The 23,845-nt window shown below is 59.2% G+C and overlaps 2 protein-coding genes across 4 annotated transcripts in view; both read right to left on the minus strand.

Moving 5' to 3' along the window:
• Positions 1-3,895: 3,895 nt before the first annotated feature.
• LOC117650359 (FAD synthase-like) overlaps positions 3,896-23,845 on the minus strand; it is a 40,363-nt gene continuing 20,413 nt past the window's right edge. Inside the window, exons 2-10 of one of the 3 annotated variants that reach the window (XM_034393729.1) lie at positions 17,991-18,194; positions 17,040-17,341; positions 16,604-16,761; positions 16,061-16,288; positions 15,771-15,982; positions 15,538-15,679; positions 14,248-14,369; positions 6,545-6,704; positions 5,948-6,083 (exon numbers count right to left, since the gene is read on the minus strand). In XM_034393729.1, the coding sequence (XP_034249620.1) occupies positions 6,569-6,704; positions 14,248-14,369; positions 15,538-15,679; positions 15,771-15,982; positions 16,061-16,288; positions 16,604-16,761; positions 17,040-17,341; positions 17,991-18,194 (1,504 nt within the window). In that variant the 3' untranslated portion in view covers positions 5,948-6,083; positions 6,545-6,568. Of the gene's footprint in view, positions 6,084-6,544; positions 6,705-9,052; positions 9,230-12,771; positions 12,905-14,247; positions 14,370-15,537; positions 15,680-15,770; positions 15,983-16,060; positions 16,289-16,603; positions 16,762-17,039; positions 17,342-17,990; positions 18,195-23,845 lie in introns of those variants that run through there. The other 2 variants (XM_034393730.1, XM_034393732.1) reach the window with 2 other exon arrangements.
• Positions 18,506-21,434, minus strand: LOC117650360 (tRNA (guanine(37)-N1)-methyltransferase). Its single transcript, XM_034393733.1, has 4 exons — positions 21,143-21,434; positions 19,124-20,584; positions 18,908-19,034; positions 18,506-18,812 (listed from the first exon to the last, which is right to left on the minus strand). The coding sequence occupies exon 2, from the start codon at positions 20,552-20,554 to the stop codon at positions 19,163-19,165; it is 1,392 nt and encodes a 463-aa protein (XP_034249624.1). The 5' UTR covers positions 20,555-20,584; positions 21,143-21,434; the 3' UTR covers positions 18,506-18,812; positions 18,908-19,034; positions 19,124-19,162.

Raw genomic sequence — 23,845 nt, forward strand, 5'->3', positions numbered from 1 at the left:
CTGGATCAGAGTACGATACGTATTAGGGCGAAGGGCCTTTCGCTGACATCTCCATCGAAGAGACAACAAGGCAGACGGTGCTCAATAAGGCGACCCTCCACGGCGCTCCCTTTCTCTGTCTCACTGCGGAATCTCTGTGGAGCACGCCTATGAGTGCGAGAGAGACCGAGCCACGACGCCGCCCCAACTGGCCCCAACTATTTCCCGTCAAGGCACTCAAGGACAAGGGGCAGCACGTGCCCGGAGCCCCGGGCCCGCGCGCCGTCTCAACGAGTCTGCTTTTCCTTCAGCGGCAGACTTCTAAAACTGCGCACCCCGCAGAGCACGCGGTGCTCGAGGACCGCGGCTGGCCGCCAATCGCCGCCAAATTAATCAGGCCGCGTCGAGAGGGCCGAGGTGTCGATTTGGCGGGGCGGCGGGACGGCGGGGCGGCGGGGCGGCGGGGCGGCGGGGCGGCGGGGCGGCGGGGCGGCGGGGCGGCGGGGCGGCGGGGCGGCGGGGCGGCGGGGCGGCGGGGGCGAGAAAGCGCCGCGAGGAGGAAGTTGTAAAGAGGACGCGATCGCGCGGGAATCGTTCAAAAAAAGAGGAAGAATAAAAAAAGAGGAAGCAAACGGAGGCGTTTCCGCTCGGCTTTATCGTCGTGGTCATCCCTACCCTAAACCCCCACAACGGCCCCAGCACGCCCCGCCACGGCCCCACCACGCCCCGCCACGCCCCACGCCGGGCCTGCGTGCAGCTGGCGGCTGAAGCAGGCTGAAGCAGTGTCTCGCCTTCGATCCTTGTTTTATACACCGAGTTGGACGCAAAACGAGTTCGACAGTGAGGGGCAGAGGCGGAGGTTGGCGGAGCGAGGGGGCGAGGGAGACGCGTGTTGGGGGAAGTCTCTGTTTTTCCTGTGAATCGGTGGTTCCACAAACCCTGTTTCATGCCTTGGGGGTAAGGCGTGAGCGAGCGGGTGAGGTCCGAGAATGGGGGTCGCGTCGCGCCACAGTCCGTGGCGCCTTTATCCGCACCGCCTCCTTATTCGACAAGGAAGGGAAGCGCGGAGGACCCGGCACCCTGGCCGCCCTGGCCGCCCTGCCTGCGCCACAAAGGCTTTGATGCGTCGACAGTCGAGAATAGCTCACAAGCTCAAGTGGGCCTCCGCCCCGCCCCGCCCCGCCCCGCCCCGCCCCGCCCGCCCCGCCCCGCCCCGGGCCTGGCCGTCCAGGTGGACCATGTCGGGCTGCGGAAGCCGCAGCTACCGCGCCACGCGCCCCCTGCAGGGCGTGAGGGGCGTGAGGGGCGTGAGGGGCGTGAGGGGAGGGGGCTTCGCCCACAACTCATCGATTGAACGTTTTGGAGTTCAAGTAGGGCTGCCGGGCGGAGTCGTGCTGTCCGTGATTGTCAAGGTTGCTATTGCGAACCCCGCGTGCTGCCGGGCTGGGTCCTCGGCTGGGCCGGGCCGGCCGGGCCGGCGAGGGCGAAACCCGACACGCAAGAACCTGGCTGCCGAGTCAAAGGTGATGTGTGGTTCTCGCAGCGCGTCGCAGCGCAGCGACACGACATTCCGTTCCGAAGAAAGACGGCGCGACGCCAAGCCGTCTCGGCCCATTGGACCGAGGAGGCCCCGCTGGGGGCCCACTGGGGGCCTACTGGGAGCCCAGCCGGTAACGGCCACGTGTCAGCTCTGAGTCTTATTGAAAAGAAAACAAAAGACGAGGCCTCCTATCTATTGTTGATTTAAATCGATAACAAGGTCTAGTCTTTTGTTTTCCTTTCAATAAGACTCAGAGCTTGTGAATGTCTTCCTTGCTTCGACTTTCCCCGAACCGCCACTGCTTGACGCACGACGCATTCGCGTAACCCACCTCACGTGGCGATCCTTTTATCCATGCGAGGCGTGCAAAAGTTCCGGCCGTCTGAGAGCCGTGCTTAGGCCGGGCAGGCCGGGCAGGCCGGGCAGGCCCACCGCCTCTCCCCTTTTCCCCCGAACCGCGGTCGCGTGCTGGACGCGTCGCCGTGCCGACCGCATTGATGTGAGACCGTCATAATTGGACGAAACGAAATGAGCAGCTAGCCGAATGGAAAACGAAACAATGAAACGGCCGCCGGCAGCCACAGGGCGCACGGGGTGCGGCACGGGGGCGGTGGGTGCACACAGTGCAACACACGGCCGCGCATTTTATTATTTTATTGTGGTGGCGCGGCGATGTGGCGATGCGGCGATGCGGCGATGCGGCGATGTGGTGGCGATGTTGCGATGCGGCGATGTGGTGGCGATGTTGCGATGCGGCGAAGCGGCACGGCACCCCAATTTGGCGTTTCGCCGTCGTCGTGCCATATCAAAGGGCGAACCGGGCCGGAAGAGGCAAGGACAGAGGAGGCGCGCACTCGACCGGACTCAGCCGGACTCGGCGCAATGTTCAGTTTGGCGTGCGCAGCGGTAGCTCTGGCCCACGCGCGGCCCGGCCGGTGCACGTGTACGCTGCGACCCCCTACACCGCCACCGCCCCTCCGCGCGAGCTCCTAGACACGGCTCTCTCGCTCCGGTCACCACTCTCATTAGTCCGAGCTGCAGCCCCCCCCCCCTCTCCCGCAAAGCACCGGCTCTATCCATCGCCCGCCAGCCCACTTTCGCCGCAGCCCCTGCTCCATGCTCCCCTATTTCTGCCGCTTTTAGTTTTAATGTGTTCCGCAAACTCTCGCCCAGACAGGCTGTCTGGGGGCTGCACTGTTTTCTCGGTAATCTGTGGCCGGGTCCGCGACAGACACACACACGCACGCTCACACACAATACACGCCCCGCGCGCGCGCGCGCGCGCACACACACACACACACACACACACACACACACACACACACACACACACACACACCTCTGCCGAAGCCAAGACGCGATGACAGGTTTACGTGCCGTTTCTGAAGCGCCGCCTCCAGCAAGCCTCTAGCAACGCATTCTCTCAGGCTCTCAGGGTACTGAGGGGTGGCGGGGTGGCCGAAGGGGCAGCCCAGCGCACCAGCCTTCTGTCTCTCCCCTAAGACGCCCGGTCCATTATCAGATGAAAACCGCAGTTCGGGACTCAGCGCCGGAAGGTAACGGGCAGCGACCGGCTGAAGTTGCAGGTGGCCTTCCCTGACAGCAGGGACCTCAGAGAGCACAGAGAGAGAAAGAGAAAGAGAGAGACGGGAATGGAGAGAGAGGAGGGAGAGAGAGAGACAGAGAAAGAGAGAGAGAGAGAGAGAGAGAGAGAGAGAGAGAGAGAGAGGAGAGAGAGAGAGACAGAGAGAGAGAGAGGAAGGAGAGACAGAAAGAAAGAGAGGTAGGGAGGGAGGGAGGTTGGGAAAGAGAAAGAAAGAGATTAGACGATGCCTCGCACTCACACAACTCTCCTCTTTCTCTGGCCGGGACTGATCCGGGCCGCGGTTCTCGGGAGGGGCGGTGAAGTTCAAGGTTGTGCAGGTAGAGCCCCGTATCTATGGAGGATACGCCGCGAATGGCTTGCTTCTTTTCATGCGCAGTTTCTCGTATTTTGAATCGGGTGATCTGACTCGGTCTGACTTTGGCGGTGCGTTTGTATCACGGCAACAGGCCGTGACTTCATCGCGCTTGTCAGCCCAGGCACAACCCGCAGCCAGCCCCATTCCCCTGGCGACACCCTCACCCTCCCCTTCCCCCTCCCCCACCCGCCTGTTGCGGCGTGCGGCCGGGCGCCCCCGTACGTTCGGAGGGCGGCTCCTTGCCAAGTTTGGCAGTTTGACTCCAGTTCCTACAAGGAGGCCTCCAAGTCGGGGCACTTGAGCGCTTTCACTTATTAACTCTGGTATTGGTGTTATTGCGTTGGGCGATTCGAGGCTCCGGATCATTCGCTCAGCCCACCATTTTTAATTTCTGGGGGAAAAAAAAAGCCATAGGTTGATTTAAGATTTAAATTTTAATCATAGAATGTACAACTTTATTACAGCATCAATTCGTGTCAGGAATTGATCTAATTGCAAAGTACCCTGCACCAAGACAAATAAGAGTCGTAGAGGAGATGGTAACAAAAATCATTTCACTTCCTCTGAAGTTTCCAGCTTCGCTCCGTTATTCGCAATAGAATCTCCTCTCCCCCTCTCTCCTCTTGGACCGAGGCAATAATACCCCGATGGCAACTAAAGCCTTAAGTACATCACAATAAAAGAAGAGATCTATCTCATCTTTGGTTTCTTCTTCTGAGTTGTCGAACGTCAGTGGAGATTGTACAACAGGACGATCCTCCACACTTGCTTGAGGAAGGAATAATAAAAGAGGGAATGGATTTTGTAGAAGTACGTCAGATTTGAAAGACAGTTACAGAAAGCAGTTAGACGCATCCACAAAACCCAAAACTTCACAAAGTCATTAAAAAAAAAAACAAAAAAAAAAAACGAAGGAGATTCGTGCCTGAATTATTTGTTATCGATACTACAGAATTTAAATAATTTAAATGTAACGCGGCAGGAGAAAGTTGCCGCCATTATGGACCCGGAAAACCAGAGGCACAGTCCGACAAACGCCAAACAGCATTAAAATCATCAACCAGCATCCGCTTACACACTAATAATTGACAAAGTGCCTAAAAGATCAGCCTTTTCTTCAAAAGTATTTGACGGTGATCAATAAATCAAATATTTATAGAAATAAAAATACATGGAACAGTCTGAGTATTCAAGGGATGCGAGATGGAGCTCTTTTAGCCGCTAACACGTGGTCCACGGACAGGAAGGTGTTGACGGCGGCCACGGCATGCTGCAGCACGGCGACGCGCAGCGCCACAGGTTCTGGGGGCGGCTGGAGGGGGTGTTGCCGCAGCAAGGCGCGGGGCACGGCGGCCACGGCCTCGACCAAGGCCTTGAAGACCGCGTCCTCTTCGCGGACGCACTGGAAAGCCTCCACCAGCTGGGCAACGACGGGAGGCGGCTCTCTCTTCTCGCGTTGCTGTTGGTGCCAGACAAGGAGCTCGTCGCGGCCGAGAGGAGTCCCTCCCAGGGCCCGGTGCAGCTCCCTCTCCAGCCAGCCTCCTCCCGGACACAGCGCGCTGCCCGGGACGCGCACGCTGTTCGCGAAGCACAGCAGCTGCACGGCGTCGCGCAGCGCGGTCCCCAGCTCGTTGGCCAGCTGCTGGGTGGGGGCGTGCACCTGCAGCTGCCGCACGCCGTCCAGGCCGAGCCAGGCGGCGCCGCGGTGCTCGACGCGCACGTCCACGACGAGGTCGTCCTTGCTGTCCAACAGGCGCTCCATCAGGAAGCGCTCGTCCTCCTCGGGGACGCAGTGCAGCACCGCGGCGCCTCGCAGGCGCAGCGCGAACAGCGACACGTCGCTGAGCGCCGCGGCCGTCACGACCAGCACGTCGCTCACGTCCGCCACGTCCGCCAGCAGAGCGGTCACGGCGGCCTGCACGTCGAGCACGTCGTCGCCGCCGTCCCCGGCCAGCACGACGACGCGGCGCCGCTCCACGCGGCCCTCGGCCACGAAGTGAAGCGTGGACGAGTCCACCACCAGGCCGTCGCGCAGCAGCGAGTCCGCCACACTGTGCCCCGAGGCCTGGCGCCGCCGGCACAGCACCGGCAGGTGCCTCCTCAGGAACTGGACGTCGTCGACGGCGCGGAGCAGGGACGACGCCGCGGGCAGGAAGGCCGCCGCCACATCGCGCGTGAACCGCGTCGCCAGCACGGACTCCACCACGGACGTCGCGTCCACGGCGGGAACCGCGGCGCCGCGGGGCAGCGAGTTGGACAGCGCCATCCCGACGCGGTTCAACGCGAGGCGGGCCTTGGCCAGCTCGACGCCGCGGAGGCGCTGCAGGTGGTGCAGCAGGACCCCCGCCGTCAGCAGCATGCACTTGACGCCGTCCCCCGCCTGCTGGCGCAGCGAGCGCGCGCTCTGCAGCAGCACCACTTCCTCGCAGCCCAGGTCAGACGACCTCTCGGGGCTGAAGACCGCTTCCAGGATGTTCATCGCGTCGCGGGTGATGGCCATGTCTCCGGCGGGGCCCTGGACCATGACGCCGCGCCCCGCCGGCCCGAACGCCACGCCCACCACCTCGGCCACAACCTGGGACGCACGCAGCGCGCGTGCCAGCCTGAAACCAAACGCAAAAATACGTTACAGACACATGCGCTTTCAAGCACATGCTTTAGTCGAGTACAGTCTCGGCACTTGTGTTTCCATAAAATTACCCACACCTGACAAGGCGGCGTGCAAATTTTCACGTCTTCCTTTTCGGAGGAGGGCCTCCAGTGGCCGAAAAAGGTGACGTCATATTTGCACGCCACCTTGAACTTATGGCAGGGCACTCTCGAGACAACGCTATCCGTCCTTAAGAAAAGGCAGCCGGAAATTATTGACCTAAGGTCGCGTGACTGCGGACGGCACGACATTCCAGTTGCGCCTGGGAAGCCGGCCAGGCGACCAGGCGGCCATGCAGCCATGCAGCCATGCACTATGCAGGAGCAAGCCGAAAAGTGCCGCTCGGACTTTGGGACCTTTCCAGACCCAACCCACCCCCCGGGTCAAGCAAAAAAAACAAGGAAAAGAACTGACCCGTCGGCGGCGTTGCTGCCCCGGCTAGTGTCGGCCATCCCGCTCGAGGCTGCCGTCCTGGAGCTGCCAGGCCGGGCCGTACAGCTGGGCGCCGGACTCGTCCACCCGCAGCAGCGCGGGGTTCTTGCTGGTGTTGTTCGGGTTGCCCAGCGACGTGTACCTGGAACAAAGGCAAACCCTACATAAGCTCGACGAAGACGCAACTGGCACCGACCCTTTGGCGCCTTCTTAGCCAAGAAGCGTCCTCCAGGCCGCTAGCGCAGTTTAAACTCTGGGCCCGGTTAATCCGGAAATGAAACGAAACGCCTTTTCACACGCTGCATGACGAATGGAGGCATGCGATCGCCTGGCGGCCCGCGGCCGGCGAGCGAGCACGGCTAGCAAGTGTGCCCCGCGCCGCGCCGCGCCCCGCCTCCACAGAGAGGGTCCCTACCCCGCCCAGCCCGCCACACTCCTGGCGCTGGGGCGGGCCGGCCGGCCGGCCGTGGCGCCGTCCACTTGATTTGAGAGCCTGGACCACACTTGATCGTATGCCATAACGTTTGTGCGCACAGTGGGCCAGGAGACGGGCGCAGGCGGCCAAAACTCTAGGCGCGTTTTCAGCTCCAGAGTCGCTAAATGGGACTCGGACCAAACGTGTGACCCCACCAGTGGATTCCTCGTTCGGAGAGCTATCCATTGGTGTGGTCACACGTTCCGTTCGAGTCCTATTTAGCGACTCTGGAGCTCACAACGCGTCTGGAGTTTTGACCGCCTCCACCGGTCATCTGGCCCACTGTGGTGCGCCGAGTTCGGCGCGGCACGGTGCCCCTCCGGTGGCCGGCCGGCGCGGTGAGCGCGGTGCACTCGGGTGCAGCGGGGGCAGTCAAAGGAAGTGAACGACCATACAGCTAGGCTTTGATGTCGGCACGTCGATCCGCCTGCAAAGCGCACTTTGAGCAAAGCACGCGTGGCAGTGGGCAGGCAGTGCGTCAGCAGTGCGTCAGCGAGGCGCCGGCAGGGGTCAGGGGTAAAGGGCGGTGGGGTGGGGTGAGGGGGTATGTGATGAGGAGTAGCTGATGGCCAGCAATAATTACATCAAAGCTTGGCTCCGGCGCGGCGGGGCGTGGCGCGACGAGGCGGGACGGCGCCCCAGCCAGCACGCAAAGCGGACAGATAATACGTCCTCGCCCTACGTCCGAAAAGCGGCCACAAAAATAGATGGTTGTATAGCTGGAGAGCGCGGCGGACCGCCTACAGGACAACGCCACTCCGGCAAGCCATAGCCCGGCATCGACATCGAACGCAAGACAAGGCGTCCTTCCAGCCAACTCAGTGCCCAGCACAGTCTAACTTATCCATAAACCCCAGGGCGTGGAGAATAATGCATGCGGCGCATCGACGCGACGCGACGCGCGGCAGCGATGCCGTAATCGGTGCAGGCGGTCTCTCCCCCTAGGCCTCGCCCCCTAGGCCTCGCCCCCTAGGCCTCTCCCCATAGGCCTCGCCCCCTAGGCCTTGCCCCCTAGGCCTCTCCCCCTAGGCCTCGCCCCCTAGGCCTCGCCCCCTAGGCCTCTCCCCCTAGGCCTCGCCCCCTAGGCCTCGCCCTCTAGGCCTCGCCCTCTACGCCTCGGCCTCGCCGCCATTACTCACTCATTGGGAAATGTCGTAGTTTTGGTGCGCGTGGACGGTGGCCGAGACGGTCTGGATGTTCCCCTGCGCGGCCACGCCCCGCCAGGCCGGGCTGCCGGCTGGCGTGCTGCTGGTGGACGCACTCCCACGCCGCAGAGCCCGCGGAGCCAGCAGGGGCTCCTCGGGGATGGCGCGCAGGCCCCTCGGCGAGCGCGGCGAGCGCGGCGAGGGGTACTCCAGGACGATGAGCGGGACCAGGTCGGGCGTAGGCGGCGGCGAAGTTTCCGGCGAGCATGGCGGCGGCGGTGGTACGGGGCGAGGCCACGGCGGCGGGGCCAGGCACGGCGAGCATGGTGGAGTCGGCGGGACGAGGCTAGGCCACGGCGGCGGGGGCAGGCATGCCTCCGTGGCAACGTCGTCATCCACGTCGTCGTTCGCGTGCTCCATGCACGACGCACCCACCACAACGTCGTCCAGGTCATCCTCGTCGTCCTGCTCTTCGCTCGACATGAGTTCGTCCGAGTCGCCCTCGCCGTGCACGCGGGATGCCTGGGAGCCCCTGCCCGCCCCGGTCAGCACGAGCTGCCTGCGCCGCTGCCGCCACTCGTCCATCTCCAGCATCTTGCGCTTGTAGAAGGAGCGCGGCGCGGAGGAGATGGCGCCGCGGTGGCGGAGGGAGGCGCGCTTCCCCCTGGCGGCGGCCGCCACCACGGGCTCCACGGTGAAGAGGCGGCGCGCGCGGATGTACAGGACGCAGGCCACGCACAGGGCCAGCGGCAGCAGCCCGCCCATCCACGCCGACAGCCCGGTGGACGTCGCCTCGCGCACCGCCACGGGCACCGCCACGCGCCACCACGTCGCCACGGCCGCGTCCGCCACCTCACACTCGAACTCGAGGCCCGGCCCCATGTAGTCGTTGTAGAACTTGGTGCACGAGTACTTGACGGCGTCCAGGCCGCAGGCCGCCACGTTCACCAGGAGCGGCACCGTCTCCACGGCCGGCGCCGGAGGCCTCGGCGACGACGTCGGCACGCTCACGTTATACTCGCCCTCGTCATAGTCCTCGGCGTTGGCCTGCAAGGCAGCAACCAGCCAGCCTCAGCCACTGCCCACATTGCCCGAGGTCTCGACAGGAGCTACGAAGGAGGCCGGCTAGGCAGGCACCATTTTACTCGGCTAATTCGTGTGCGCGAACGCCAAACGAGAATCGAACCGAAGCAGAGCGCCGGCCGATGCCGGGCCGCCGGGCCGCGAGAGGGGCGTGGTGCACGGGGTGCACCCTCGGTGGGTTGCGTGGGGCGGCCGAGGCCTCGGGCAATGCGAAATCAGTGGCGTCATGCATCCCCTGATAAAAGGTGGAAATCGTCGTTCCCGTCCCTCTAATTAGACAGCTGCCTTTGTACCTCGCCGCATGGATTTTTCGCTCCTCATTCAAAGCAATGCCTTGCCATGTTGCGAGTCGCGGCCAGATCTGAAGCCAGTGCGTCAAGCACTGAACTCTAAGGTGCTCTAAACCGTTGAAGTTGAAACTTTTGACTGCTCACGAGACGTTCAGTTATTACTAAAGACCGGATAAAATGTTCGAAAAGTGCACTTGACGGGTGTTGACGTAACTTTCAACAAGTTTTTCTTGTAGCTAAGTTACGGACCTCTGACTCTGCTGTCTTTCTTTTCTCTTTGTGCAGACCTGCTTACTTTGCAGGCCAAACGATTGTCTCTCTTGTGACAAAGCCAAGGGCATTAACACGAAAATTAAAATCGGATGCGGCGCGCCAAAAGTGCTCTAAAATCGATCCTCTTTGAATGGGCGTCGCTGCGGCCAATGCCGGCCTGGCCTTGCGGGGCCCTGCGGCAGGCCTTGCGACGAGCGCGCCCTCAAAACAAACGGGAAAAGAGAAGTCATCGGGGGAGACGAGCTTGACTACAGCACCCTGATTTTGATGGCCAAGCAAACAAATGAAACAAAGTAGGGCGGTGGCGCGGGTGGCGCGCCGCGCCGCACGTTTCCGGGAATCTGAATCGGGGCCATATACTCTACCAGTACCCGGCTGCACCGGCGAGGCACTGCGAGGCACTGCGAGGCACTGCGCCCACCGACCCCGCCGGGAAAGTAAACAACCCAAGGGAAGGACGAGACCACGGCCACGTGTGTGGGCGTGCACTCGGAGCGCCGCCACTGCCCGCTGGGCTGCGCGCTGCGCAAGGCCAGGCTGAGCTGTCTGGACGAGGCTCTGCCTGGCTCAGCCCGAAGTGGCCGGGTCGATCTCTGCGTGGCTCCCAGTCCCACGGGGCTTCATTGCAAATGAATAGACAGACGCGGGCGGCGGCAGGGCCCGTCGCTAAGCGCCGCGTGCGTGCCGGTGAAGGCGCCGGTCGGCCCAGTGGGCCCACCTCGGGGAAGAGCGTGTAGTTGACGAAGATCTGGGGGCACTTGTACGCCTGCGAGGTGCAGCTTTCGCGGCACGACGCCCAGGTGCAGTTGGACGCGCCCATGACGATGGTGTAGTTGACGGTGACGCAGCGGGCGCGCTGCAGCCGCGTGGACAATTCGAGCAGCAGCGGGTCGGAGAAGAGAGCCAGCCCCACCACCATGCCCATGAACGTGACGATGACGAGCACGGCGCAGCATCGGCCCTCCACCTCGCGGAGGCTGGCCACCCTGGCGGCCTTGGGGGCCTCGGGCACGCACGCGCCGCACGGCCACCGCGGCACGCACGCGCAGCAAGGTTCGCAAGGGCCGCCGCGCCCGCACCCCGACCGGGGGCGCGCCGACGACGCCCTTTGGAAGTCGAGGAAGACGCGGTCGCCGTCGGCAGCGACCTGCGGGACGGCCCCGGGCGGCGGCGTGCACGGCGTGACGGTGGTCGTGGTGGTGGGCGGCGTGGCCGGCGTCGCGGGCGACACGGCCGCGCCGCAGCACGACACGCACCATCCGGGTCGCGCGGGGCCCGGCAGGGCCAGCTCGGCGTGCCGCGTCTCCAGGTACCCGTCGCGGCGCGTGGTGCGCACCGGGCCGCCCTGCGCCGCGGAGCACGGCGGGCACGTGGGACATGCTGTCTGCATGACGGCCTCGCATGGCGGCCGTCATGGCCGCGGGGAACGCGTCGGCACGCGGCCCGCGACGAAGATCACCAGGGCGGCCTGGTGCGCCTCGCACGACGGCAGAGACACCGCACTGGGTGCACTGGGTGCACAAGGCACGGGCGGCATGGCGCTGGCAGACGACGCGCACCCCACGGCACCCCGCGGCGTCACACAACGCCCCCGGCCCCGCGACACGCGCCGCACGAACGCCTGACCGCGACTACACGATGGCTACGCCGCTACACGCCCCCCACTGGCCGTGCCCCGGGCCCGGTGCCCGCCCTGCCGGGGCCCTGCCCGCCGCACACCAACGGCAACGCGACGCCACGACCGGAGGCCGCCGTCGCCAGGCCGCCACGCCGTCAGGGCGCCAGGCCACCAGGCCCAGCGGGGCCCATCCGCCGCGCCCCACTGGGCCAGTCAACAAGGCCTTCGGGGACGGAGGGATAGCCAGCGAGCTCCACCCTTGCCCCGCCCGCCCCGCCCCGTCACGCGTCGCCACGCGCCGCAAAAAGGGACTCGCGGAAAGAGCATTTCGACTTTGGAACCAGGAGTCACTTTCGCTCGGATCGGGTCTCGAACCGGTGAAAAGGACAGGCGGGGACCCAACCATAATCATCCCTCACGCCGCGCGCTGCCCTGCGTTCGTGTCAGGGTCGGGTCAGACCGCGATGCGAGGCAGTGCGAGGCACAGCGAGGCCGGCCGGCTGGCCAGGCCATCGATTTTGCCATCATGACGTATGACGACAAGAATTTTACACAGGTCAGGGGCCGGGCAGATCCATGCATCGTCGGTCACGGGGGTCATTTGCTTAGGACACGCGAAAATAGATGAGGAAACATGCATGCTGTCTGTCCGACGCCACTCGAGCTAGCCTTGGTGGGGAAAATTTGAAAACAAATCGGACTAGAATAGAACAGTACGATCATTCGATGAAGCTCCAATCTTGATGAAACGTTGTGGTGCCTTTTTGGCTCGTCAGCAGCGACGCACGGCAGCAGCGACGCACGGCAGCAGCGACGCACGGCAGCAGCGACGCACGGCAGCAGCGCGCCGCCGCCGCGGGGCGGGCCGCCGCGGGCCTACCCTACTACAGCGCGCTCAGCAGGGCGGGGCCGGCGCGGCCGGGGCCGCCCAATAATTTGCCAACATGTTTTTCTTTGTTTTTAGCAAATGATACCTGTACACATGGCTTTCCCCGCGGGCCCCGCTCCCCCCCTCCCTCCGCCCCTCTCCACCCCGCTAGGCTCGGCAAGGACTCCCTCCACTCCCCTCCAATTTCACACACAATTTTAAATACTATTACTAAAATAAGCCCACACTACCACTTAGAGGAAAACCAAACGAATATCATCCGCTTTCATTAACGTTCGTTGAATGAGATTTAGTTTTCAAATTGAATTGCCCCTGCAATTGCTAATCCGACGCGAGCGGGGTTTGAACGAACACGAACGCAAAGAGAGGTGTGCAACAAGCACTCACGACGGAGCCTTCCGCGTCATCCGCCCGCCTCAGTGTTCGGCCTACTTACAAAGAACGCACAGCTGCCTAGCCCGCGCGATCACAGCTCGGGTGCGGCCGGTGCGGCCTGCGGGATGGATGGCGAGGTGCAATTTTGGCTCCAGCCGCGCACTTGCTGGGGCTGCCTTGGCGACGCCGCGACGCCCGCCACTCGTCTGGCCTCCGTGCGGCCCTCCCCGCCAACGCGTGCACGCGTGGGTGGCACCCACTGGCTGAGCCAGCGGCCCAGCGGGTAGCCGCGAGGCGCCGCTCTGGCCGCGGAACGCAGCGGAACGCAGAGGAACGCCACACGCCAGCACATCGCTGTTATGCAAATATCTTTTATTTGGGGATGGGGATGCGCCCTTTTTACGAGGCTCACGTGCCGAGCCATGCGCCCTGCCTGCAAGGGTCTCTCGGCAGGGCACTCATTCGTGTTCCGTGGGAGTCCTCCAGGTTGGTTTTGTTGCCCGCCGCGAGCCCCGTCACCCGCCGAGCGTCCCTTGCAGCGCCAAGGCAGCGCCCCACCGACGAGAGTGGCGCCCACGGCGCCCTGGACAGCACGGCGCATCGCAGTGGGGCGCACTGGGAGCGCATGCAAAGCCAATCAGAGCTGCTTAAGGGGCCAGTCGGCCAAGGGTGAGAGGGCCCGTGGGCCAAAGGGTGAAGGGGCCAGAGAGCCGTTGATGCGTTGACGGCGCTTCGACCCTCCACCTGCACGGCCACGACCGCGACGTCTAGAGCGAGAGCTCACCCCTACCCGGCAACCCGGCAACGCGGCAACGCCTCAAGGGCGCCGTTCGGCTGTCACCTGCTGGCTGCCGACCGTCGAGCACGGCGGCGCACAGTGGAAGACAGAGGGAGATGGGGAGACTCCCCCTTCCCTCCCCTCCCCTCCAAACACGCACACACACACAAAACGCAGCCATGACGCGCGGCGCCCGCCGCCCACATCCACCCACCACCAGGCCCGCCCCCCGATCACACACCCACACGCGCACACATACAAATTCCAATCGTGCGCAGAAATATGACACAAAGAGCCGAGCCACATTGTGCAATTGTGGCTGCCAAATCTGATGCACCGTCGCGTCGCTGGGAAACAATTACTATCGGCATGAGGCGCGGAGCCGCGGGGAAGGTCGGTCATGCGTGACGCACATCGGCCAACGCGCGCCGGACGCGACGCAAACACTCAAAAATACTTAAAACTACGACAACTTTTGACCGTGACGGCGGGGCCGCACTCCGAGGCGCAGTTCTAAACAGTTTAATCGGTTGGCGTCTCGCCGCCGCGTCCCGCAGACGGCGACTTTTTAAAAAGGCGGCGGCGGGGTCACTCGTGCAAACGAGACGCAAACACGACGCAACACTGAACTCGCAGACGAGGCGAAGGAAAAAAAATTTCCGCCAAGCTAGTTGAGCAACTAGCACCAGAAAAAAACCGGGCCGACAGAGGCGAGACGCCGGCGAGACGCGTCGCGTGGCGCGTGGCGCGTGGACTCACCCCTGGTCGTACAGGCTGCAGTACGGCAGGTGCAGCTCGCGCAGGAAGGTCCAGACGTCCGCGTACCGCCACTCCAGGATCGGCGACACGCGCATCACGGCCGGCCAGCCGAGGTCCGTCTCCTGCAACAAACCGCACATGTCACTCCGTTTCGTGTCACATAGTCACGCCCCGCGACGTGCGCGACGTGCGTCACGCGAGGCGCGTGTCACTGTCACGCACTACACGCGCCCGCTTGAGAAATTAAAAGAGAACGGGACGAAACCGGATCGGGGAGCCAAGCGGCGAAGCGTTCCCCGGGGAGGGCCCGCCACGCCACCCCTTAGAGAAACACCCCCCGCCCCACCCCTCGCCTCACCAAGGACAACGTCACCGCGTTCGGGGCGCCCCGCGGCGCAGGGGGGTTAATCATTCCATAGAATTTAATATCTGAATATTTTAATTGGATCGAATCACGATTGCGCTTATTTCGCATGACGAGGGCCTTGTTGTTTCGTGGCAAATAATAGTGGCAGCAATTTGGGCACTGCTGGCCGCTCGGCATGCCGACGGCAGTCATGGCCGTCAGCACCGCCAGCGCAGCACGCCACAGGCTGCCACGGAACCGGGGCCTGCACCACCGTGCACACCGGGCACCGCCGGGCAAACACAGTGTAGGACGCCGTGAAGGATAGGGCCCAGCGGGTTCGATGACGAAGGAAACATCCATAGCAGTCGTCTAAGTCTGAAAAGATTTGAGCAAGTTTTCTGCTCGGGAAGGCAGTTGACAAACGCGATGCCCTCCTTGCCACTTCCCTGCTTCGCGTGCGCCGCCGGGCGAAGCCGGCCGGGCCGAGCTTAGCCGAGCTAATCGTAATCAAAAGGGCATCGACATAGGTACGTACACGACACGTGGGCGGGGTGGTCTGTGGGGGGTGCACTGTGGGGGGGTGGACTGTGGGGGGTGGACTGTTGGGGGTGGACTGTAGGGGGGGGGACTGGGGGGGGGGGACTGTGAGGGGGGACTGTGGGGGGGTGGGGTGGACTGTGGGGGGTGGACTGTGGGGGTCGGACTGTGGGGGGTGGACTGTGGGGGGGGGGGTGGACTGTGGGGGGTGGACTGTGGGGGGTGGACTGTGGGGGGTTGACTGTGGGGGGTGGACAATGGAGGATGGACTGCGGGGATATGGAGTGAGGGGGCGGGGCCGTGGGTGTGTGCGTAGGGCGTAGGAGATGGTCGCGGGGAAGGCGGTGCCCCCTCTGCCGCGCGTCCCGCGCCCACGCCAGAAGTAGAGACGGACAATGGCTTACCTGGAAAGCAGACAGCTTGGAGGAGTACGGATCGGTGCGCCTCACGCCAATCAGAGCCGCCTTCACTTCCGGCTTCCCTCCTAGATAGGTCCTGAGGCCCACCTTGATGGGGCCGGGCACTTCGTCCAGGTGCAGGTTGTACCTGGACAGAGACGGGGGCTTAGAAAGAACAACAACAACGCGTGCCACGAGGCCTGTGCGGGCCCGTCGCTGCAAGAGGCACCACTACGTACTGCTCGACCATGCGCGAGACGAACTCGCGGACCTCGGGGAAGGGCTCGGCGGACTGCACCCAGAAAGCGTGCAGGGGCTTGGCGGCGTGCTCGGGGTGGTGGTGGCGGATGACGGCGCACGCCAAGTGCAGCAGCACCGTGGCGTCCTTGCCGCCGTTGAAGCAGAGCACCAGCTCGTCGGGGTGGTAGCGGTTACAGCACTCGGTCAGCACCTGGTGACAGAAAGCGACGTCGGCTTCACAGAATGTGGTTCCAAGGCCAACAGCGACGCGAGGACCGCGAGAACGAACCTGGATTGTTTCGCGGAGGCACTTCCCGAAGGCAAGGTCAGGCGTAGACTCGGCGAACTGCAGCAGGTCCTCCATCGGCACGGCGCTCAAGCCCTCCACGCAACTCGGGGGCAGCTGTTCCAGCAGGAACTCGGTGGCGGCGTGCAGCGTCTCCCAGCTCGTCGACTCGAGCGTCAGCTTGGTGGGAAACCGCCAGCCGCCGCAGTTGGGGTACGAGCCGAACGCGACCTGCAAGCAGCGAGCGGCCGTCCGCGCGGAGAAGGGCAGGGCCGTCGGTACCGTCGGTTTGGCAGGTGTAGGACTCTGGCTCTAGGTGGCTCGCCGCCGCGAGCGACGCGTGCTTCCGCGGCCGGGCCGGCCGGCCGCCACATCGCCCGGCCGCCGGCAGCCGTAAAGATAAGTCCGCTTGTCCTGGGTCACGGACCTACGGGCATGCCTACGGGGCGGCGGGGAGGGGAGGGGAGGGGAGGGAGCGTCCTGCGGCCGGCCTAGTCGGCCCAGGGCCCGGACGCCAAGAAAACGAAAACAGCTGGGACGACGTACCGATCCTTTGAACTTCTCCACGGCCAAGTTGAGGGGCTGCACGATGAGGGGCTCCTCCACGTTCAGGTACACTTCTCGGCAGTGGAAGCGGACCGCCGTGCTGCCCCGGATGTCTCCCTCCAGCTGGGCGAAGGCACGACGCAGATTAGCGGGCGACCCTGCCAAAAACAATGGCAAGAAAATGTGGTTAGATGTCTAGAGTGGCGACGGCGTCAGGTCGACACAAGGCGCAAGCCGCGCAAGCAAGGCAAAGCCACTGACTCGGGCACGCGTCGTTCAGCCGAGAACACAACCACTAGTACGCAAACGTCAAGCGTCAAGCGGGGCAGGGGCGGCAGAGGCAGGGGCAGGACTAGATCGGTGGCGGCATGCACAGCGGGCCGGGGGAGGCACAGCGCACAGCCCGGCTTTCACTTTCATCCGGAGGAGAACCTGCCTGGGAAAACGAACACGTTGCGCACTTGGATGATGGGCTTGGTAATGGTGGTGTCGTGCGTGTCGAGGATGCGGTGCAGGCGGCACTCGGCGGGCACCAGGGCCATCTTCAGGACCGGGTGCAGCATCACGTCCGACTCGGAGGGCTGGCCGCCGAGGCCGAGGCCGTGAGCCGCGGCCACCATCTTGGCCACCTCGGCGTTGAAGCGGAGCGGCAGGCGGAAGGCCCGGGCCACGGCCTCGTAGGTCTTGTCGTCGTGCGTCGGCCCCACGCCGCCGCTCGTGAGGACCACGTCATACCGCCTACGGGTGCAAAAGCAGTGCAAAGGTCAGTCCGCATTATTGAGAGCGGACGGGCGAGATGAGACGAGACGCGGCCAGACGGAGAAGACGGATTAATTGAATTCGGAAAAGTTCGTTGAGCACAGAGGGGGAAAGAGGGGAAAGAGGGGGGAGGGGTGAAAGTGCTTTTATATTGTCCTGGGGTCTGGGGTCCCACTCGTCTCCACGCGCGGCTAGAAAAGGTTAGAGGTGAAGCTTCGGCCTCGGCGGCCTCGGCCGAGATAAGGCACCTGCTGCTTGTGTGGGCGGTCTGTCATGTTGTGCAATGCGAGCATGGCTGTGCCGGGCCCACAATTGCATATAAACAATGACGGTCAAGCCTCTCAAGTCCAAGAGTCGGTGCGCCAGCCAGCCGGAGCCAAATGGGTTGCCTATCCTTGGCCCCTGCGCAGAGACGCCTTCACACGCCCCCACGCCCCAGCCAGCTGCGCGATGGGTGGCCTACCCGGCACGGCGCCTCGGGGAAGGCCCGGCCCGCCTGGCCTGGTGGCCTGGCCGTGGCCGTGCAGTCAGGCGCCTCGCACGGTCCACGTCACTGCAAAAGCAGTGGTACCGGGCAGGGCGCAAGGCGAGGCCCTGAGCGGCCCTGAGGAGCCCAGAGGATACGTACCCGGAAAACTCTCGGATCTCGTTGGCGACGGCCTCCACGTCGTCTGGCACCACCACCACCTTGAGCAGGCGCACGCCCAGCCGGTGCAGTCTCTGGCTGACGAAGTGCGAGTTGGTGTCGGGCACGGCGCCGCTCAGGACTTCGTCGCCCACGACAACTAGGCCGGCCGTTCGGGCAGCCTGTGCGACCGCAACCATGCTCTCCCTGCAACAAGCCGAGAACGTCGTCAGAGAGGAGGCGCGTGCTTCGCTGTGGCATTGCCAAGCATTTCGAGATTGTTTCTCTTACATGCGTGAGGCGTCACAAGTAGTGTGCAAGCTGCCATTCGCATCAGGAATGCTACAGTGAGACCAACCATTCAAAAACCCGTTTTTTTCTTGTGTTCCTTTTTTAAATTGTATTTTAAATACTTGAGTGAATTAATGTTTCTTTTTACGTTCTTTATTTCTTAGTTCACTGCACAAACAAAATCATGGAAGTATGTAATCAGGGAGAAATAAAAGAACTAAGGCACGTCACCTTAAACTTTTTAATTTATTAAAATTTAGATACTGTTTACATATGTTTTAGAAAAAGAAATTTGGAGAGGCAGAAAAGCTACTTTGACGATCCCAGTTTTATATCACTAAATTTATCTATATCTTGCACTCGTTTCTTATGGTCTTCAGCCTGCTGAGCCCTCTCTGCAGCCATCTTTTGCATTTCTCCTTTTATATTTCCCTTGTCTGCTACAACTGAAGGCTTCTGCTGCATCAAAGTTGAATGGAGTGATTCCAGTTGGCTGTCGACTTGAACAATTTTCTGTTTTGTCACTTGGTTTAACTGTGCAAAAGAGTAAGGGTCAAGTGTTAAAAAAAATAGTACTACTTAACATATTACAGTCTTCAAGCAGTTTTTTTAAAAAGAAACCAGCTTACTTTTTTGAGTTGTCCAGCAACTTGCTTGGCTTTATTTTTAATTTTGAGACTGCGTGCACCTGCCACTTTGAAGACATGGTTAGTTTTCACTTTACTTCCTTTATTCTTTCCCATAGTTGCAATAGACCTGTAACCAACAGAAAATTCTCCCGTCACACAACATAAAATAATGTGAGTAGCACACTGACCACAGAAAAAGAGATGGGCAATGCTCACATTTTTTACATTTGTACAGGTAACTGACATACACACTATTCAATTCTGTTCGCTACCATCTCGGATGCAAACTTTTTTGGTCGCTGGTTCATCTGAGTCATTACCAAATAGAATATTTTCTGGTAATGAAAAAGATACTCTCATCATATCTTTATTGTTAGATACAGTGCGAACAAGGAAAACCTTCTTCAGGTTCTCATTCAACTCTGTGCCCAAATGATGCTCCACTAGTTCCTGTGCAGCTTTTGATGAGTCCTCAGCGTTTTTAATAAAACAATATACATGAACGATGGGGCTTATAAATGTAGATGGCTTTTCACTTTCCAAAAATAGGAATTTAAAGTTTTTTAAGAATTCAACAGCCATGGCTGGAAGATTCATGGTTATGTGACATGGTTTATGGTTGTCTCCAGACCAATACTTTTCTAAATCTGCCTTGATATCAGAGCGTATGAAATCTGCTCCATCTTTGTTAAATACAGTTACTCTGTCAGACACCTTATTGGATTTGACATTATGTTGCAACCATTTAAAAGACTCGGGATTTAAATCATTTGCAAGAACTCTACATTTTTTCTTTGCAGCTGGGACAGCAAATGGACCAACACCAGCAAACACATCATAGAGGATGCTGCCACTGTCAATTTCATTCACAACTCTTTCATGCTCCCCAACTAGTCTAGGATTCCAATAAACTTTGGAGAAATCAAACTCAAATTTGCAGTGGTTCTCTTTGACCTGAGTCAACATATTTTCATCTCCAGCCAAAAGCTCTATTTGAAATGTTCGGAAAGTAGAGTCAATTGAATTAGCTTTGTTAACAACAGAGCGAGCTTGCTTATTTTTATCAAGTAAAACCTGACCAATGAGGTGCTTGTAGTCTAATAAATGGTCACGTAGGTTTACATGAATTATATGTCCAATAGTTGACCAGCTTGAAACTCCCTCTTGGTCTTGAGGTAACACAGTTTTCAATATGCCTTCAGCAAGCCAGTTTTCATATGACAATATTATTTCACACATCTTGAAGTCATTGTCCTTTAGACCTCCTAGCTTTTCTTTCTCATCACTAGCCAAACAATCCATTAATTTAAATGGATCTAAAATGATCTTTTTATCAGAAGATCCTTCAATAGTTTGAACTGGGTTCAAGTTAGGCATTTTAAGTAAATATTTTTTGGTAACTTTCAGTGTGTTGGGAATATTTTCTTTAGATACCAACAAATAAGGAACATAAATAGATTTTGAAAACTTTTCCCTGTCTAGAATTTTCATGCCATTTACAGAAGAAGGTGGTAGCAGCAAGTCCTTCTCCAGAACACAGTCTTGCAATGATAGCATTGTCATTGAGAGACAATTAGAGCCCACAGCAAAGGATTGGAAAAGACCTGCAATAGCGGTCTGAATGCTCTTAATTACTCCTCGCCGCATAGGAAAGTCTCTTTCCTTTTACGCCAAAACCTGTCAAACAAAAACATTGGCGATACTTGCAAGCTGAGATTTTCTGCAATACAATTATGTAAGAATGATCACAAGTCTCACAAGAAAAATGTTTTCGTATAATTAGCCCTCATCTCATCTGATGCCTACGTTGCGCTTTATTAGTACTGATACATTGATGTTCTTTGCCAAGTCAGAGGCATTAAAGCAGATTTACTTCAAATAAAACAGACTATAACGAGAAGCACTTAATAAAAATATAAAAAGTGAGGACCAAATCAAAATTAACTGGGCTGAGAGTCAAGTTGAAAAAGTGCACAGAACATAAGAGAACCAGCAAGGTTCCAAATTTTATTTAATGGAAATAAGTGGGTACTCAGGAACCATAAAAGTCACCATAGGATGGAGCTTACACTGCAGACAGGAGCAGAATACACTTGAATAAGTCATGCGCTTGAAAGTGCAGAAATATTGGATGGATGTGTATCTCAAACCTAACTAGTGCGAACAACGTGCTTTTCAGAAACAGCGAACGATTGAAGACAGGTCTTCAAAATGTAATAATCAAGAAAAACTTACCGGGACGGTTCAAATGAAGACCTTGCAGCTTCAAAGCAATGTGTAATAAAGTTTCTGTAGATCAAAACCGATACTGCTCTTCCCGTGTTTACCTAGGTTATGTGGCAGCACAACAAAAAGGAAGGAAGGACAAGCACGTGGCGCGACCACATTCCATTTCACATTGCGGTTTGCGGCGTATGAGAAGTTTAGTTGACAACAGTATTATGCAGCGCAGAGATTCTCATGAGGGAATGGCCAGCGGGAAAGGGCGCCAACTGAAGGGCCGTTTGACTTTACTATGCGACCCGACACGTCTTGGGGGAGAGGGAGGAGGAATCCACGGTGAAGTCGTCGTCGTGTCGGTGTCCGCGGGACTGCATAGAAAACCAATGCGGCTTTCGGGGCTTTCTTTTGAAAATCAAGGGAATTGGGCCTTGCCAAGTTAAGGATTTGTGTACCGATCTACAGATCTACATATCTAAAGATCTACAAAAAAAAAATGGACAGTGTGGAAGAGTGGGGGAACGCAAACACTGTCCATATTTTGTAGATCTGTAGATCGGTACACAAATCCTTAACTTGATAAGGCCTAGATTCGAGGGGGTAACGACTTCGGGAATCCGGCTGACAGCAAATTGGTAATCCGTAATCCGGATAACCCGAAATTTTGATGTAATCCGGGGTAATCCGGGAAAATTTTGAGGTAATCCGGGGTAATCCAGCTAAATCCAAAGGTAATCTAGGAATTTTTTTGTTGTAATCCGGAGGTAGTTTGGGGGTAATCCGGGGTAATCCGAGGTAATCCTTAATCCGGCTGACACGAAATTTACCAGTCGTTACCCCCTCGCCTAGATTGATTCAGCTCTTTCTATTCAATAGCAATTTTTTTTTCGAATCGAGGTAGTATGCACATGTAACTTATTGATGAAATTCGATGGTGACATGAAATAGTCACCACATCTAACCAAAAGAAGCCACCACGATTGTTTTTTTTTTTTCATGTCCCATGTCAGCATGTCCGGCGAAAGTATTTACTTTGACGTTGGCCATGTCCGACCGACAATCCAAGCTGTACTCTCCACAATAAAGCAACGATTCTTCGTGTCGACGAGTTCGTTTGTTGTTTGTTGTTTCTTTTCGTCAGGTTAGGTTTACCAGCAACGTTAAATCAACCTAGGTGACAGAAAGTAGAAGGTCTCAACGAAACCTTGCGGAATGCCGCGGAGTCCGTTCCGTTTGTCGTGCGAAAACGCATACTGCTCAAGTCCTCTTGGGACAGGCAGTCAAGCCGGGTTTAAGGGGCTCTCGACAGGAGGACTGATTGTGTATGCATTGCTTCAGGCAACGGGGGCCTGTGCAGCGTGCGTCATGATGGTCCCGCCAGGCGCTTAGAAAATGTGACAGGGGGAAGGGGAGGGGCGGTCGCCCCGTCGCCCTCCCACCTTAAGCCGCGCCTGCAAGCAGCAGCCCGGGATAGAGTGTAAAAGACAAAAACACTTGATTCTTTGCAGGGGGCCGACTGCTGATCTTGCGAGTGGACGTGGGCCCGCCTTGGCCCGCCTTGGCCCGCCTTCGCACGGCTTTGCTGCTTTGCTCGTGCCAGCGGCGGAGTGGCGGAGCGGCGCCTCGTTTCGAAACTGCCCCTTGCCCTCTGCTCCGCTGACCGAATTCTTTCTTACCTGACTGAGTTGCGCTTATTGGCTCGCTGCATTCCTTGGCCTTCGGCCAGCACAACAAGGCCCAGTGTAGTGGTGTGTAGCGGGCCGCCTAGGAGCCGATCGGGTATTTTTGGCAGGGTCCAAGCGGCAAAGTGGCGCGAAGCAACGTCCCCGAAGGCGCTCACCTCGTGAGTGACGGTTCAGAAATAATTGCAACTTTGATTCGAGAAAAACGGATATGGATTTAGAATCCGCTGTTTCCTTGGTGGGGCCTACCTCTCGTCCGTTTTCTCGTTTCAAAGAGACGAGGGCCCTTTTTCTGTCCCCCTTTTTTCCTGCTCAGGGGGTCTCCAATGCGGACCCCTTTTCTTCACGCAAAGGGGGTCCAAAAAGGGGTGCTGTTGACGCGATGCAGAACGGCGCCGGTGATGACTCTCCGTGCACGCCACAAGTTGCTATTCAGAGGAGTGACGGCCACGATATCGCGGCTTTCGAAGTACGGCCAAGTCCTTGTTTCTATGAAAAGCGCCATGGCTCATGTGTTAAGTGTAAGTCTCCAACGAGAAAGGTCCAAGGATCGAATCCCGTCTCCGGCGTCACTTCGCGTACGCGCATCATGCCCCGGACACATTTTAGGCACTTCAGAACGATCCATTTCTGTAAGGGGAGGCGTGGATTCAGGGAGAAAGAGAGAGGGGGTTTTGCTCCCCCTGAAGGAGGCGCAGCCGACTGAAAGGTAGTCAAAAAATCGCACTCGGCACCGAAGCAACAACTCCAACAAGCAATTCTGGGCGGCCCGGCCCGCCCGCAAGGCTCGCCGCAAACCCGGCCTCCGCCGTCCTCCTCGCTCGGCTGTGACTCCTGGCGGGCGGAAGACTGGTGGGCGCATCGCATGGGAAAGAGAGAGAGGCTTTTGATGAACGAAAACGCCCCCAGGAATCGGAAGCTATGCTGACATTACACGACAAGTCACGCAGGAAAAGGTTCGTAAAATACGCAGAAGTCCAGAATTTCAAGAATCTCTTCTCTTTTTGGTGCAGAGTCGTCACGGAGGCGACTCGGG

This window comes from Thrips palmi, unplaced genomic scaffold (assembly GCF_012932325.1).
Source record: "Thrips palmi isolate BJ-2018 unplaced genomic scaffold, TpBJ-2018v1 HiC_scaffold_5, whole genome shotgun sequence".
Classification (NCBI taxonomy): Eukaryota; Metazoa; Arthropoda; class Insecta; order Thysanoptera; family Thripidae; genus Thrips; species Thrips palmi.